Source organism: Canis lupus, chromosome 6, assembly GCF_003254725.2.
Source record: "Canis lupus dingo isolate Sandy chromosome 6, ASM325472v2, whole genome shotgun sequence".
NCBI classification, from domain to species: domain Eukaryota; kingdom Metazoa; phylum Chordata; class Mammalia; order Carnivora; family Canidae; genus Canis; species Canis lupus.
The window spans coordinates 37,313,561-37,329,492 of NC_064248.1; the positions used below are offsets into that span (position 1 = coordinate 37,313,561).

The 15,932-nt window shown below is 47.2% G+C and overlaps 1 protein-coding gene across 4 annotated transcripts in view; it reads left to right on the forward strand.

Moving 5' to 3' along the window:
* Nucleotides 1-1,206: 1,206 nt before the first annotated feature.
* Nucleotides 1,207-15,932, forward strand: part of LOC112640446 (CREB binding protein) — a 126,630-nt gene continuing 111,904 nt past the window's right edge. For all 4 annotated transcript variants that reach the window (XM_049110961.1, XM_025416705.3, XM_049110962.1 and 1 more), the window contains exon 1: nucleotides 1,207-1,445. In XM_049110961.1, coding sequence (XP_048966918.1) covers nucleotides 1,361-1,445 — 85 coding nt within the window. In that variant the 5' untranslated portion in view covers nucleotides 1,207-1,360. The remainder of the gene's footprint in view (nucleotides 1,446-15,932) is intronic.

Consider the following 15,932-nt stretch of genomic DNA (forward strand, 5'->3'; position numbering starts at 1 on the left):
TTTCCCCCTCTGCACACACTCGCGGACGGTCTGCAACCTGCGGGAGCCCCGATGCGTCGCTGGCAACCGGTGAGGGGAGGCGGCCAGGCCCGGTCAACCGGGAGACGGTCGCGGGCAGGGACGCGAGGAACCGGGGACCGGGCAGAGTCGCCCAGCGGGACGGGCGGGCCCGGCCGGCGCCGACTCCACGCCCGGGGGCCCCGCTCGCCGCCAGGCCGCAGCCCTGGCCCTAGCCGCCCAGCGGCCAGCAGAACAAAAGTGGCTGCCGCGCGGGGCGCGGGGCGTCCCACAGGCGCGGCCGCTGCGCCGCCGGGGCAGCCCCGCCGCCCCACGCACGCCGGCCGCGCCTTCGGCCCCTTCCGCCCGAGCGCGCTCGGCTCTTTCCGCCGCGAACGGCGCAGGTGGAGGGGGCGGGGCGGGGGCCGTGCGTGGTGACGCCGCGGGGGGGTGACGCACCGGCGTGCCCCGCCCCCTCCCCCTCCCCGTTCAGGCTCTGGAAAGAGAAGAAAAAAAACTTTCTTTTTTTTTTAATTGAGGAATCAACAGCCGCCATCTTGTCGCGGACCCGACCGGGGCTTCGAGCGCGATCTACTCGGCCCCGCCGGTCCCGGGCCCCACAACCGCCCGCGCACCCCGCTCCGCCCGGCCGGCCCGCTCCGCCCGGCCCTCGGTGCCCGCTCCGGCGGCCCCGCTCGCCTCTCGGCTCGGCCTCCCGGAGCCGCGGCGGCGGCGGCGGCGGCGGCAGCGGCGGCGGCGGCGGCGGCGGCGGCGGAACGGGGGGTGGGGGGGCCGCGGCGGCGGCGGCGGCGGCCCCGCTTCGCGCATTGTTTTTCCTCACGGCGGCGGCGGCGGCGGCGGGCCGCGGGCGGGGAGCGGAGCCCGGAGCCCCCCGGTCGTCGGGCCGCGAGCGAATTAATTAAGTGGGGCGCGGGGGGGGGGGGGAGCGAGGCGGCGGCGCGGCGGCGGCGGCGGCACCATGTTCCCGGGGACTGCCTGAGCCGCCCGGCCGGGCGCCGTCGCTGCCAGCCGGGCCCGGGGGGGCGGCCGGGCCGCCGGGGCGCCCCCGCCGCGGAGTGTCGCGCTCGGGAGGCGGGCAGGGGATGAGGGGGCCGCGGCCGGCGGCGGCGGCGGCGGCGGCCGGGGGCGGGCGGTGAGCGCTGCGGGGCGCTGTTGCTGTGGCTGAGATTTGGCCGCCGCCTCCCCCACCCGGCCTGCGCCCTCCCTCTCCCTCGGCGCTCGCTCGCGGCTCGCGCTCGCTGCTCTCCCCTCGCAGCCGGCCGGGGCCGGCGCCGACCCCCGCCCCGGAGCTCTTGCCGGCCCGGCCGCCCGCGCTCGGGGCTGTTTCCGCGAGCAGGTGAAAATGGCCGAGAACTTGCTGGACGGACCGCCCAACCCCAAACGAGCCAAACTCAGCTCGCCCGGCTTCTCGGCGAATGACAGCACAGGTGAGGAGGGGGGGCCCGGGCGGGGGGCGGGGGCCCAGCCCGCAGGTTAGCGCCGGGGGGACCCGCCCCGAGGCGCCAGCCCGCGCGGCCGCTGCCCGGGGCCCCGCCGGCCCGGGCCGAGGGGGAAGTTTGTGGCCGGACGGCGCCGGGGCCCCGAGCGGGGGGCCAGCCCCGGAGTTGGGGAGCCCTCCGCGCGCGGAAGGCGAGCGGTACCTGCGGGGAGCACAAGGGGAGCGGAGCGCGCCGGGCTTCGTGGCGGTTCCGCGCGCCTCCCTGTGCGGCCGTGCGTCGGCTCACGCGGGGCTGCCTGGAGGGCTGACAGCGGAGGGTGGGCTTCCCGGTGACGGAGGGGAAAAGTGCAGCGAAGCGGGGGTGGGGGTGGGGGGACGACCCAAAGTCTTTTCTGAGCTGGTAGCACGATTCGCAGCGCTGCGATCCGGATCAGGACACACGCTCCACACACACAGCTCGCTCGTAGCAGCAGCCGACCTGGGAGTTGGGACTTTGGAAGTTTCTTGGGATGCGGTCCTTGGGAAGATGCTTTTCGCAGTTTGTCTTGAAAAAACTCTGGTTGTTGGGTCTACCCAAGGCCGTTCCGTTTGCACCAGCCCCAACTCGGTTAGCAAGATGTCATCCAAGTTGCTGTGCTGTGTTTAACTTCAGAGGCATGACCTTAAAAGAAAGTTTAGGTACAGCAGATCCTTTCGGGCTACATCCTCCGGCTTGAGTTGGTGGGGCTTTTACACTGTGGGTGTATTAAAGAAAATTATGTTAAGGAATGTAGGAATCGCAGGTCCCACCCACCACCACCACCCCCTCCAAAAAAAAATTTTTTTTTTTTTTTAGCCAGGTATTAAATGAAGCGTTCTTTCAAACAGCATCCATGAAAACTTTGTGAAGTAATCCCATCAGTTGCCTAAGTATTTTAGTTTCTATTCGTTTAATAACTCTGGGCTCTTCTGAGCTGGTTCACGGTAGCATTATGATCGAGTTGTATTTCCTCTTTCAGACCTCTCCTTTGCAGTAAAAACTTGTGCACCGCTGCGAACAGTTCTGTCTCCAGCGCAGCCTGCATTTCTCCAGTACGGTCTTGGTAGTAGCAGCATCTGAAAATCAGTTTATAATGAATGGGTCCAAATTGAATTATATTGCTGCAGCGATGCCTTCAGATTTGCAGTAGACACAGCTGTTCAGCTTGTGCAAATATTTCTGTGGCCACTGGCATATTTCTACTAATGGTCTAAAAAAATCTGTTTCTCCTGTTGAAACAAAACTACTTGGGTTTTGTGGCTTCGGTTTTAATACAATTTCAAGGATAGTAATGTAGGTGTGAGAGAAAGGATATTTTAAAATATCATGAGATTCTTATCTAGTTTAAATACAATTTGTTAAACGGTGGGGGGGGAGTAAATAAGTCTCATGGGGCAAAAAGTCACTAATACTTTTTTGTAATTGATAGAGTGGAGTGTGATGTTTATTTTGTCAAATCAGCTTGTCTGAAGTAAGAAATGTGGAAACAGCCATGACTTAGATGCCCTTTTACTATAGAACAGATCTCTTTTGCTTCATTAATCTTGCTATGTTTGAGTGAAAAGTCTTTAATCATATGAAACATAGATCATACCAGGCAAGTTCAGCTTTGAAGTTTGTCTTCTGAAACTGGTAACTTTTTGAATGGCTTTGCAGCTTTGCTCTTGTCAAATGAGGCTATTGCAGATTGTGTTTTCTATAGAGGGATAAATTACTAACACAAGACTTAACAGAAAGGGTTTTCCGAATATATACATTCAGCTGTTAACAAGGTGGAGCCTAGAGAATGGCCTTTTTGGGTAGTTCTGTTAATGGATGGTCAGATATTTACTTGATGCGCTGCTAAATCACAACAAATTTTTTCGGAAAGGATTTTTCCCTCTTGGCTACTTTTTCTCCCCTTTCTTTTCCAACGTTGATCCTCCTAAAGCATGAGGGCTCACTCTTTTCCAAATGGGGAACACAAATTTTTAATAGCTCTGATTTAAATAATAAAATTCATGATTATACTTATGTCAAGTCACCTTGGTTACGTTTTCATCACGTCACATTATTGGCCAGAGTCTATCAGTGCGGGGGCCAAGGAAGGATCGTCATCGAGCAAATTAAAGGAGGTACAACCTTGTCTTCTGTAACCAGTAGTCTGAGACAGAGATCCTAAGGATATATATTGAACAAATAAAGGACTCTAGGAATCACATTACGTCCAATCAAAGGAGTGAAGGCATTGGGGTAGGTGGGAAAGTAGGGAGAGACTCAACCTCGTTTAAGTGAGGGGATGTGTTTTTGAGGCTCCTGGAAGAAAAATGGAGCCAGGTGGAGCAAAGCGCGTTTTCTTTTTCCGTGATAATAGAATTTGAAGGGAGTTCTGTACATGGGAAGAGCTGAGAGGTTAGGAGGAGCAGGAGGCAGCCTGGTGGCCTGAGAAACGAGGGATTTGGACTGCTACCATGCAGCACATGTCTGTAGGGACTGGCCTGGGGAGCCATCGTGTCCGTTGCGTGAGTCTAAGGGACTGACATTGGGTGGAGAGAATAGTACTCCTGACATTGGGTAGCTAGCTCACAAGCCAGGGTGCTCCCCGCAGGGCACTTGCAGTCTAGTAAGGGGAGCGTGTATATAGCATGCCAGTGAGATTAGGTGGCATCTCTGAGTGATGAATGTCATTGCCACCGGTATCAGATTGTCAGACGGGAGAGGCTCTGAAGGCTGGGGAGGTCAGGGAAGTCTTCTGAACAGAGTATGCAGAGGGGATGCGGCACTAGAAAATGTGCCCCAAAGGAAGGTAGCAAGAGGAAGAAGGAGAAATAGTACTTTTGACCTCACCCACACCTCAGCTCTGGAGTGGCACTGGATTTCAACGTTGTGAGGTATTGTTTTACCTTGAGGGCTTAAATGCTTTCCTGTAAATGCAGTCTTCCTTCACTTGGCACCCATTATAAAAGGTAGGACTGTGTGTTTCCAATATATAGTTAGTTGTGTGTTTTGGAAACTTCTTTATTTAATATGTCCCGATTAAAACAGCATATTAGTGTTTTTCAAAAGCAGGGATTCATGACTTAACAGTGAAGGAGAAGTAAATATCCAAGCAAGCAGACTTTTTTTTTTGTCAGCTTTATTGAAGCCAGATTTACATACAACAAATAGACTGTTAAGTTTTTTAAGACTGTCTTCTGAAAATTGGAACCTACTTCATCCTATCCTGTTTGTGTCCCTAGCAGTTGTGATTATACTTCATAACATGGATCCCTTTAAATGCTATAGGAAACCATATTTAAAGAAAGTATGGGGTAAATATAGTTACCAACCAAAATGCCTTTCACAACAAAATGATGATCTGTTATGTATGTGTAGTGCTTTCTGTGTCAGAGTGCTTTTCTCCCCATCACCTCAGCTTGGTCCTCAGAGCATCCTGTGAGGTGGGACAGGAAGACACTCTTCCTGCCGATTCTGGGTAAGGAACCAGACTTGAAGGAGGTGATCTGCCCAGAGTAACATAAAGGGCCAAACCAGAACCAAACCTAGATGATTAAAGTAAATAATTGTGTATATTCATTTTATAAGCCTCCATCCATAAATGTGAAATTTGATTGAATCGTGGATTTAGGAGCTTGTAGTTCTTGACAAGTTTCAGTCGTGTAACTCCAGCAAATGAAGTAAATCTCTGTGGGGGGGCATCTGTCACCGGGTCTGGGGGGAAGCTGGGGTGTTCTTTCTACTGGGGGGGGGTGTCCCCCCTCTTCCAGCTGGTTCTGGTGCAGCAGTTTGGTCTCACCTTCCTGCGTATGGCAGTGGAAAGTTGAGTACCGGTCAAGTTTTCTCATCTCTTCATTGAGTTCTGGCTACATCAGAAACGTAAGCTTTTGTGGAGACTTCTAGGGGCAGGGCTTTTCATGACACTGCTTTCCTTTTACACGTTAGAAGAGTAGGAACTTTTGGATAACCGAGGGGCCAGAACATCTCTGTTGAAGTTGCTCAGGGAGGATGCTGGGTAAGTATGAAGCCCCCAGGGATGCCTGGCAGTACAGCAGACCACTGAGAATCACTCCTGTTGGCCATTTGAGTGTGATCCTATAACTCTTAAACGTTATGGAAACAACTTGTAAAGGGATGAGGCTCATTGGAAGTTGTGCTTAGAGCAATGACTGTGTTTTTACAACTTCTAACTAGTGCCACTGCGGCTGTGTGACAAAGTATGTGATTAGTTGGGGCCACCTAAATGCTAACTTTATAATTTTACTCAGTGCGTTTGAAAACAAAAGAGTTAAAAATGATTTTGCCAAAGTGTGCCTTCCCTAGTCAGGATGAAATGTACCTCATTGTGAGTTGTTGAGGATCAGCAAAGGTTGCATTAAGCCAGTTTAGTTCTTGGGTGCCATTGGTCAGGACACTTTTTCTATCTTAATTCAGGCCAGCATTTCAAATATATTCCAAGAAACTAGACGGTATGCAAAGAAGCATTTCTCAAAAGGTTTTGTGCTCAGAGGAGGTTGGGAGTAGCTGAGGAGCTTTACTGCAGGCCTTCCAGGGCCCTAGCATGCTGTGGGGCTCTGAGCCTGGGGGAGCTGGACTGTTGTTAGCACCATCCTCAAATTTTTTGTGTGTAATGTGAGGGTCGAGGGTCCGCTGACTTTTTTGTAAAGGGCCAGAGGTCATTTTTGGCTTTGCAGGCCATACGGTCTCTGTCATAACTACTGAACCCTGCCATTTCAGCACGGAAACAGCCCTGGACAGTACGTACACAAATGGGCACAGCCGTGTACCAGTAAAGCTAGTAACTTTTGTGAGAGCCAGAAGTCAGCCCTTGGGCCACAGTGTGGGACCCAGATGTAATGTGGAATTAATGCTCTGAGGATCCTCAGTTTTCTCTTCTGAAAAGTGGATGTTCCCTGTAGCCCCACTTTATTGAAAGTATTTCTCTTGTTGGACCAGAGACCTGTTTGTCGATGGATCTGATCTGTAAGTGACAGTAGCCATGTGCATGCATCTATGCAGGCCCACAAGCAGGCAGATCTGTTGCGGTATAACACTCAGTGGGGATATTAGCAAAAACTTGTATAGTCAAGACTATTGATTTTTGTCTCCATTTTCTAAATATCTTTTTTTTTTAATTTTTATTTATTTATGATAGTCACAGAGAGAGAGAGAGAGGCAGAGACATAGGCAGAGGGAGAAGCAGGCTCCATGCACCGGGAGCCCGATGTGGGATTCCATCCCGGGTCTCCAGGATCGCGCCCTGGGCCAAAGGCAGGCGCCAAACCACTGCACCACCCAGGGATCCTTCCATTTTCAATTATATGTCTTTGTAATAGGAACAGGAAGACTATGAAATTCTAAAGTTGCAGAAACCTAGGTGGTGTGGTATGTTCTGAAGATTCTTAACTAAAAGCATATTTCATGGACTGTCTCAACAGCAAATGAATATATGATTCTGTTTTTTTTTTTAATTTATTTATTTTGGATTCTGGTTCTTTATATGTAGCAGTTCTGTCTGGGGTAGTAGCGGTATACAGAGGATTCTAATTGATGGCTCCAAGTAGCTTAGAACAGTGTTGACAAAATAAGACTTAGAGGTAAAATTCAAGACTATCAAATGCTGTCAAGTACCAGAAGCTTGAGTCAGAAAGGGGAACCCGAAGAGGGCTTCATTTATTCACATGCTGTTCACTGAATGGCCCTGCATGCGGAAACCCTGGGCTGGATGTCCAGGTGAGAGTTAGCACCTGAAACGGATCCTGGGGACAGACGAGGGAGCCCTGGCTGAGGGAAGCCCCAGAAGTAGCCTGGTGGGCCTCCCGGGCCTCTCCCATGAAGCGAGAACAAGGAGCCAGGCAGCTGGGGAAGCCTGCTGTTGTCCCTGCCTTCTGTACTGTTGGGAAAAGCGCTCTGGCCACTCACAGCACTTTTGTCTCTGTGAGTATCATCGTGCACGGCCTGTGGGTATGATCTGTGGCCCATGGCTCACATTGAAGTCCTCTGGTTGTCCCAGACGGTCTCTCGTAAGCTCTCAAACCCTGGCCATCCCTTCAGGTTTTCAGCACATGTGCCTGCTATTCCTCGCCCACTCTTGAGGTTTTGCCTAGTGGTACATCCCTCCTTAGAAATGTCGTCTGACGCTTGATCTACTCTTCAGGGCTGGAGTGGTTGTCCATGGCTCCTGCATTAATGGGAAGGGATGCCATACTTGGCCAGCTCAGTCTGAAACTTAGCTTTCAGGAAAATCCTCACCTTGCAGCACATCACTGACAAAGAAACCTAAGCCCTCGTGGCAGGGCCTGTTGGGGGGCTTTTGCACACTGGGCTTTGCATGGAGGCTGTACTCTGCTGTCAGGGGTGCTGAGGTGGAGCCACACGCGGGGTCCCATGGGCATAGTTGGCCCAGCTGGAGCCTGTACTTGGATCTGTGGGAGAGCTCTTTAGACCCAGGGAGCGAGTGCAGGGAGACACCTGTAAATAAGCAAAATCCTAACCTCCCCCCCCCACCCCCCAGGATTTTAAACAATATGGGAAATGACTTGCTGACTTTGAAAACTACCTGCAGGGTGTTTGTGGTTCTAAATTTGGGAAGCAATGCTATCTCTGAGCTCTGTATATAAAAGTTGAATTCCTTTCTTTTTAAACCTTCCCCTTAGACATCATCCCATGTAACATTTCCCCCCATGTTTTCATTTCCATTAATCAAAGGAATATTTAATGGAACCATCACTGAGACTAGTAAAATCTAAGGGTGAAAAAAAATTTCACCTGGTTAAATCTGACTTTCCTATTTCTAGATGCCCCATCTGCTACTGTTTGAGAATGTCTTTAACTTGCCCGTCTTTCTAATGCACCTGTACCACAGCATAGGCAGTAAGAGTTTAACAGTGGTAAGCTGTTTAATGGGGTTGTACAGTTCTGTTGTGAAGCAGATTCTTTTTATTACTTCTAAAGCTTCCCCTTGCCCTACCCCCCAAATATTTTGGATTTTTGAAATCAAAACTGTACCATTTATACATGTTTTAACTTTGTAGTTAGGATAACCAGTGAAATAGCAAAACAAAACACCTCTGTTATGAGAGGCTTGTGCAATATTTAAATAAAGGAGATTTTGGTAGTTGATTACAAACCAAATGATGACACTGGGAACTATAGAAATCTATCAAATAATTAGGGCTTGCTTTGACAATTACGGGCTATAAAAGCTTGACCCAATTCCTTTGGATTAAAATATTTTGAGTATTTGTCACCTGATTAAAAGTAGAACCTTCTAACCATGACTCAGAGTTGAAGGAAATGTCAGAGCTTTTTATACTGGGAGGCAGGCAGCATGGTAGTAAGGAAAGAGCTCTGGCCTCCACTTGGAGTGGACGCTGAATCTTGGCGCCCAGCTTGTCAGTTCTGTGACTTGGTTCAGTGACTCTACATTTGAGCTTGAGTGGGTAAGGGTGGGGATCTTTTTCTGGGCGGGGGGTACGGGGGTATCCCTTTTTCTGTTACTACTTTTTTTTTTTTTTAAGAGTTTATTTATTCATTCATGAGAGAGACAGAGAGAGAGAGAGAGAGACAGAGAGAGAGAGAGAGAGGCACAGACACAGGCAGAGGGAGAAGCAGGCTCCATGCAGGGACCCCGATGTGGGACTCGATCCCTAGGTCTCCAGGATCACACCCTGGGCCAAAGGCAGCGCTAAACCGCTGAGCCATCCAGGCTGCCCTTCTGTTATTACTTTGATTCGTTTTGTATATCAGGGTACTTTGGTTCCGGGTATGTAGCAGGTTGTAGCAGCTGTTACTGGTGTTTAATTGTGTGGGAAAACATGAATCGTGTTGTGCTCTTCCTCTTGGGCTAGTGGGGATTGGGATGATGTAGGTGAGGAGTCTGACCCAGAACCAGATCCATGGAACTTTCTCACTGAATAAATAGAAAGATGCCACCCCTGCCCAGGGCCAGTGTGCATGTAGTATCTACCCGTTTGCAAAAGAATGACTTAGAATCTGTGATTCAGGAATCGTACAAATTGGGTGATAGTTTGACACACTTTACTCAGTCTGTGTTTGAAGTTAAAAACTATTCTTTATTGGAAAATGGAAGTCTAAATGGAACTTTTTCAGCAAGGACTTGGTTTAGTTTAGGACTTAGTGAAAAAGGAAAAGCAAATATGGAGAAAACATAAAAACAGTATTTCTTTTTTCAAAAACAGAGTTAGGGGAGAAAATGGCCTTGGGATCATTGTCCAGTTTGGTCAAGTTGATTGGTTGAAAGAAGTGTCGGTAAAGTTTAATTTCTCCCTTGGTTCAGCTGTCGCTGCTCTGGAAAGGAGCACAGTGAGTTTTTTACCTTATTGTGGAGGATTTTCTCTCCTACAGATTCTATCCCAGGAAGTTGTTTTGATGGAGTTTACTGTTTTCTGTTCTCCTAGATATTTTGGGTATGGTGATCTGTGGTTTTTGCTAGTAAAAACTCGCGTGGTGGACAGAGAACTTTTCCTAATTTGTTGGTGTCTTTACATTAAGTCTTATATTTTATTTAATTAACAACTAAATACTTGGTGAAACAACTTTCACTGAAAATGACAAAAAGGCAAGAAGTATTGATAGATTTTCTGTGCCATTTTGGTTGTGCCTCTATTGATAATGGAGTTGGGTTTTGTTTGAAGAGCACAGTCTGCCCAGGGTTGAACTTCTCTTTAAAAATCTGTGAGATTCCCAGAGTTAGGAGTCTCTCATGTTCTGTCTCCCTCTCTGATATTTCCCATTCATTTTCTCTCCTTACCCCTGTAATCCCTTTCACTATTTTTTATATTCCCCGTATGAGTGAAACCATATGATTGTCGTTCTCTGACTTAACTTCACTCAGCATAATACACTCCAGTTCCATCCATGTTGAAGCATATGGTGGGTATTTGTCATTTCTGATGGCTGAGTAATAACGAACAAGAGGTAGTAGTGGAAGGGGAGGTGGATGGGGGGATGGGGTGACTGGATGACAGGCACTGAGGGGGACACTTGACGGGATGAGCACTGGGTGTTATACTGTAGGTTGGCAAATCAAACTGCAATAAAAAAAATACAAAAAAATAAAGGAGCTACATTTTGGTGAAAAAAAATTAAGTAAAAAAATAAAAAATAAAAATCTGTGAGAGAGGGCAGCCTGAGTGGCTCAGTGGTTTCGAGCCGCCTTCAGCCCAGGGTGTGATCCTGGAGTCCCAGGATCGAGTCCCTCACTGGGCTCCCTGCATGGAGCCTGCTTCTCCCTCTGCCTGTGTCTCTGCCTCTCTCTCTCTCTCTGTGTCTCTCGTGAATAAATAAATAAAAATCTATGAAAGAATCATTCAATTATTGGGAGATATTTGGCTATTTTAGCTTGCACTGGTGACTTTCTCAGTCTTTGAAAGTGTAAGGAAAAACTGATTTCTTCCCATCAGTATGAGAGTAGATTGGGACATTTCCTTGGTTTGAAATACCAGTGTTCTCATGGTGATCTGTGAGTGAGCACTCTCCAGGAGGACTTTTGTGATGGTGCCCATTTCTGTGTTTGCACTCGCCCAATACTGGAAACACCAGCAACTTGTGGCTATTGCGTAAATTTTTACTAATGTGATTCAGGAACTAAATTTCAAATTATATTTAATTTTAATTTATGTACATGTCAAAAGCCACAGTTACTGGCTGCTGTATGTATGTACAGCACAGCTCTGAGTATATCCACTTACGTCATTTGTTTGTGGTTTTCAGATTTTTATGACCTAAAGGACAAAGTTCCTTCAAAGGGACCATCTTTTAAACACGCTTTCAAAAATATTTGTTGCTTTAGATGTAGGATTTTTTACTCATTTAGAGAGTACTTATTATACTGTGATGTCAGCCCTGGAAATCTAGTGTGACACAAGTCCAGTATCTGCCTTCATGGGAGGCAGCTGTAGTCTGGTGTATCTTGGAGAGGTGCTCCCTAGGTATGATGGTCCCCATGCGTGGTAGGGGCACAGGATAGAGTATGTTCTGAAAGGTCTTACAAGGCCTTTTGGAAGAGGTGACATTTGCGTGGAGACCTGCAGATGGTTAGGAGAGATGGGAGTGGTGCGTACTGTTTCAGGTGTGGGGAACAACATGAATAGCCATGGTGAAGGTCTGGAAGTAGAAAGTCCTAAGTGTGTAACAGTTTTTGCTGGAGCCAGTTTTATTTTTGGTGTATACTCACTGGGCTACCATTTAGGGGCCACATGGTCTTGCTTCCAAGAGGCAGAGACTGCTGAATGTTGGGCAGATTTGGGCCAGTCTCAACTGTACCACTGCATTCTTTTAGGCAACGAAGATTTAAATGCTTACATCAGTGATATGTTCATGTTATGTGTGGGGTACTGCTAGTCTGCGGGGGTCCCCAGTGCTGCTTTCCGTCCTCTTGGACAGACTTGTGGTGTCGGCAGGCCCACCGGTACCTGTCTGATGTGTATTGAGATGAGTGCTGTGATGTGAGGCTTTAGGGCCAGGTGATCAGGGAAAGTTTTGAGAGGAAGGACTACTGGGGGAGTCAGTCTGGGCACCAGAAGGCAAGGTGAGGTTGTGGAGAGCTTCCCATGTTAGACTAGGGAGTCCAGATCATCTTTTTAGGGTTTGAAAAACAATACAAAATTTTAGAAACCCATCCAAGGGCTTTTGCATCCGGGGTAATTGGAGGAAGCAGCTGTGATTTGTTCTCCAGAAATCTGGATCATCTTTTCCCAGGGTGTATTTTTCCATCCGTGTTCCTATGTGCTGGGAGACTTGACAACTGCCTTCTCTCCCCACCAAGCCCTGCTTGTGAAAGGAAAAGCCCCGTGAATCAGGGTTCATGTACTTATTTAAGATATTAGAAACTTTTTGTACAAACAATTTTCTTTCAAAAAAAATTTGTTTTGAGAGTATGGGTAACATTCATAGTGTTCACACTTGTAAACAGCATGAAAGAAGGTTTAGGGGAGCACCTCCATCTCCTGCCTCCAGAGCCCTCTGGCTGGGCTTTTCTTGAGCACCTTTCTAGAGCACGCTGTGCAGGTGGAAGTGTATGCTCTCTTGCTCTTCCTTAAGAAGTGGCACAGCATATGTGTTGCTCCACTGTAAGTGTACTCCTGACTGATAATTATCTCAGAGCTGTTGGAAATACTAACATTTGAAAGGCAGGCTTCATTCTAAGAATCCTTTTTTTTATGGTAGAATATTTTGGTGCTGTACTTAACACAAAATGATTTTAGTGCTTTCACTGTACTATAAATAGGAAGAATTGAAGTTTCAAAAAAACTAATTCGTGTTACCTTGAAGACTGTTGAGATTTCGTTACCACCATCATGTTGCACATCATGCACCCAGTTTGCACCAAAGGTCTGTTCATAGTTTCCTAGTTTCTGGAAAAGATTCCTGAAACCTAACAACCTGCTTGTATACCAAGCAGATAAAGTAAGTTGGGTAAGACTTGTCTCTTGTTTGGTAGGACTTCTAAGAATGTTCACAGTAACTACAGACCTTTTTATGTAGTTAATTGACCTAGAAATTGCAAAAACAATTGGCGCCTGCCTTTGGCCCAGGGCGTGATCCTAGAGACCCGGGATCGAATCCCACGTCGGGCTCCCGGTGCATGAAGCCTGCTGTGCTCCATGCACATAAGGTGGCCGGGAGACCCTTCCGAAGAGGAGTGACTCTGTCCCCTGCTGTGGCCGGTTTGGGGAGGGAAAGCAGCCTCTTTCAGAAGGAAGAGAAGTCTGAGGGTTATTAAATTTAAAAAGGATGGAAAACATACATGATAATTAGATCCTTTTTAGGAGTGAAAAATTTGTGTACATAGATTTCCTGAAGGAAATCTCTAGAAATTGTTTTTCTTGGCAGCAGGGCACTGAAGATAGTTTGAGGGACTCTCTGCCTTATACTTTTTTTTTTTTTTTACCTTATACTTTATATTCTTCTGAATGCTTAAAAAAAATCCATAAACATCGTACTTTCATTGCAAACTAGTGAAAGTAAATCAAATCTAAAGCAAAACATCTTCCTTTATGTGGTTAGAAGAATCTGTTAAATGGTGACAAGTGGAGTTTGGTTAGTTCTGTTGCAAAATCTTGAGTCTTCTTCTAGCAAGAGTGATTTGAACAAGTGTAAATTAACTTAGAGGTGCTGTCCAAAGATACAACAATGTGGTTGTGTTTTAGTGGGATGTCCAGTTATCACTTCCTTTGTTACAAGCTCCAATTTTAACAGAATCCTTTCAATGAGAGGTTTCTCCATTGGTGTCCTGGAAGCCGCAGGATGTCAGGTCCTAATGTTTGAGTATTTCGAATTACTGTCCACTTTCCCAACGTGAACAACATTTACCTATTACATTGGGCGCAAAATGTTATGTGTAGATTGCTACATTCTTTTAGAGGTAAAAAAATGGTAGTTTCTGAAAAGTCCTTTTTTTTTTTTTAATTTTTATTTATTTATGATAGTCACACAGAGAGAGAGAGAGAGAGAGGCAGAGACACAACACAGGCAGAGGGAGAAGCAGCCTCCGTGCACCGGGAGCCCGACGTGGGATTCGATCCCGGGTCTCCAGGATCGCGCCCTGGGCCAAAGGCAGGCGCCAAACCGCTGCGCCACCCAGGGATCCCTGAAAAGTCCTTCTTTAAAGTACTTTTTCTTTTCTTTTTTCCTTAAACTCATGTTAACACTAAAACTATTTTAAACTAATATTGAGCCTGTTTCAGATTTCATCTTCAAACTGCAAATACTCCCAACTCGAAGTATTCCAGGTATTATCATCTGAGTTGAATGAAGCTCATCACCTGGGCCTGGACACCCCAGGGGCTGCCTTTAAAAAAAAATCAATTTCCTTAATTACTTAAATGAATCATTCATTCACAGGGTTAAAAAATCAGAGGAGGACACAAAGCTGTAGAGTGAAAGCCTCTCTCCCTCCCTCCATGTAGTGCCCCCAGGTAACCACTGTGAGTAGAATGTGGGCCCCTCCAGGTTTTATCTCTTCAAGCAGACATTGGCTATTCTTGGCTCCCTTGCCTCTTTTCTGCCTTTTCTTATTGGAGGTAGCATACTGTACACACTGTTGCACACCTGTACATGGCAGCATGTGGAGAGCCTCATTATCTCTTTGCATAGTTGCTGGTATCCATTATATGAGATGTGCCGTAATTGGTTTAATCTGCTCCCCACTGATGGACATTGAGGTTATTTTCGATCCTGTTCTGTCACAAACAGTGCCTTAATGAATAGTCCTGCACAGTTACATATATATATCTATAGAACAGATTCCTAAAAAGGGAATTAATGGTTAAAAGGAATATGCACTTAAAAAAATTTTTTTTTTTTAAGATTTTATTTACTTATTCATGACAGACACAGAGAGAGAGGCAGAGACACAGGCAGAGGGAGAAGCAGGCTCCATGCAGGGAGCCCGATGTGGGACCTGATCCTGGGTCTTCAGGATCACACCTCAGGCTGAAGGCAGCGCTAAATCACTGGGCCACGAGGGCTGCCCATGCATTTATAATTTTGATCATATCATCAAATAATCCTCCCAAGTGGGTATATGTTTAAGCCCTTCTTAAAGCTTGAAAAGCAGCACGCTTATATCCAACATAGACATCCCTGATATTTTGTGTATATTATTTATTAATACAGTCTAGTCGATGGTCACTCAAGTTATTGTTCAGCTTGTGATTCTCCATCGTTTTGTGCCTTTCAGTCACTTGTGACTTATATATAATTCTGTGCTGTTTTTTCCCTTTAAGACTTATTATTATTATTATTTTTTAGAGCAGTTTCAGGTTCACAGTAACATAGAGGGGAGGGTACAGAGATTTCCTACACACCCCCTGGCCCCCCATGCACAGCCTTGGGCACTCCCACTAGAGCCTGTTTGTTACAGTTGATGAACCTACGGATACATCATCAGTTTACCTTTAGGTTCACTCACTCATGGTGTTGTACATTCTTTGTGTTTGGACAAATGTATCATGACGTGTATCCATTATTATATCATACAGAGTATGTTCACTCTCTTTAAAAAATTCTGGGCTCTCCCATCCAAGTCCGCCCACCCCCAAGCCCATAGCTGCTGACCTTTTTACTGTCTCCATAATTTTGCCTTTTCCAGAATGTCTTATAGTTGGGACCATGCAGTCTGTAGCCTTTGCAGTTCGGCTTCTTGCACTTAGTAATACACATTTAAGGTTCCTCCATGACTTTTCATGGCCTGATAGCTCATTTCTTTTGAGGGCTGAATAATATTCCATTGTTTGGATGTTGGTATACTTTTGGGAATTAATGCATTCACTTCCCATTAAGAGTGCGCCTGTGGTCCACGTATAAGCCCACTTTTTATGCCATACACGGACACCTCCATTCTAGACAGTGGTCTTTCCCCTTTTTTCCTGACACAGTGTTGCTATCTACCAGCCACAACCCCCAGCATTTGGGCCAGAGGACCTAGTCTCTGGGCATCCCTTGTTTGTTCCTAGC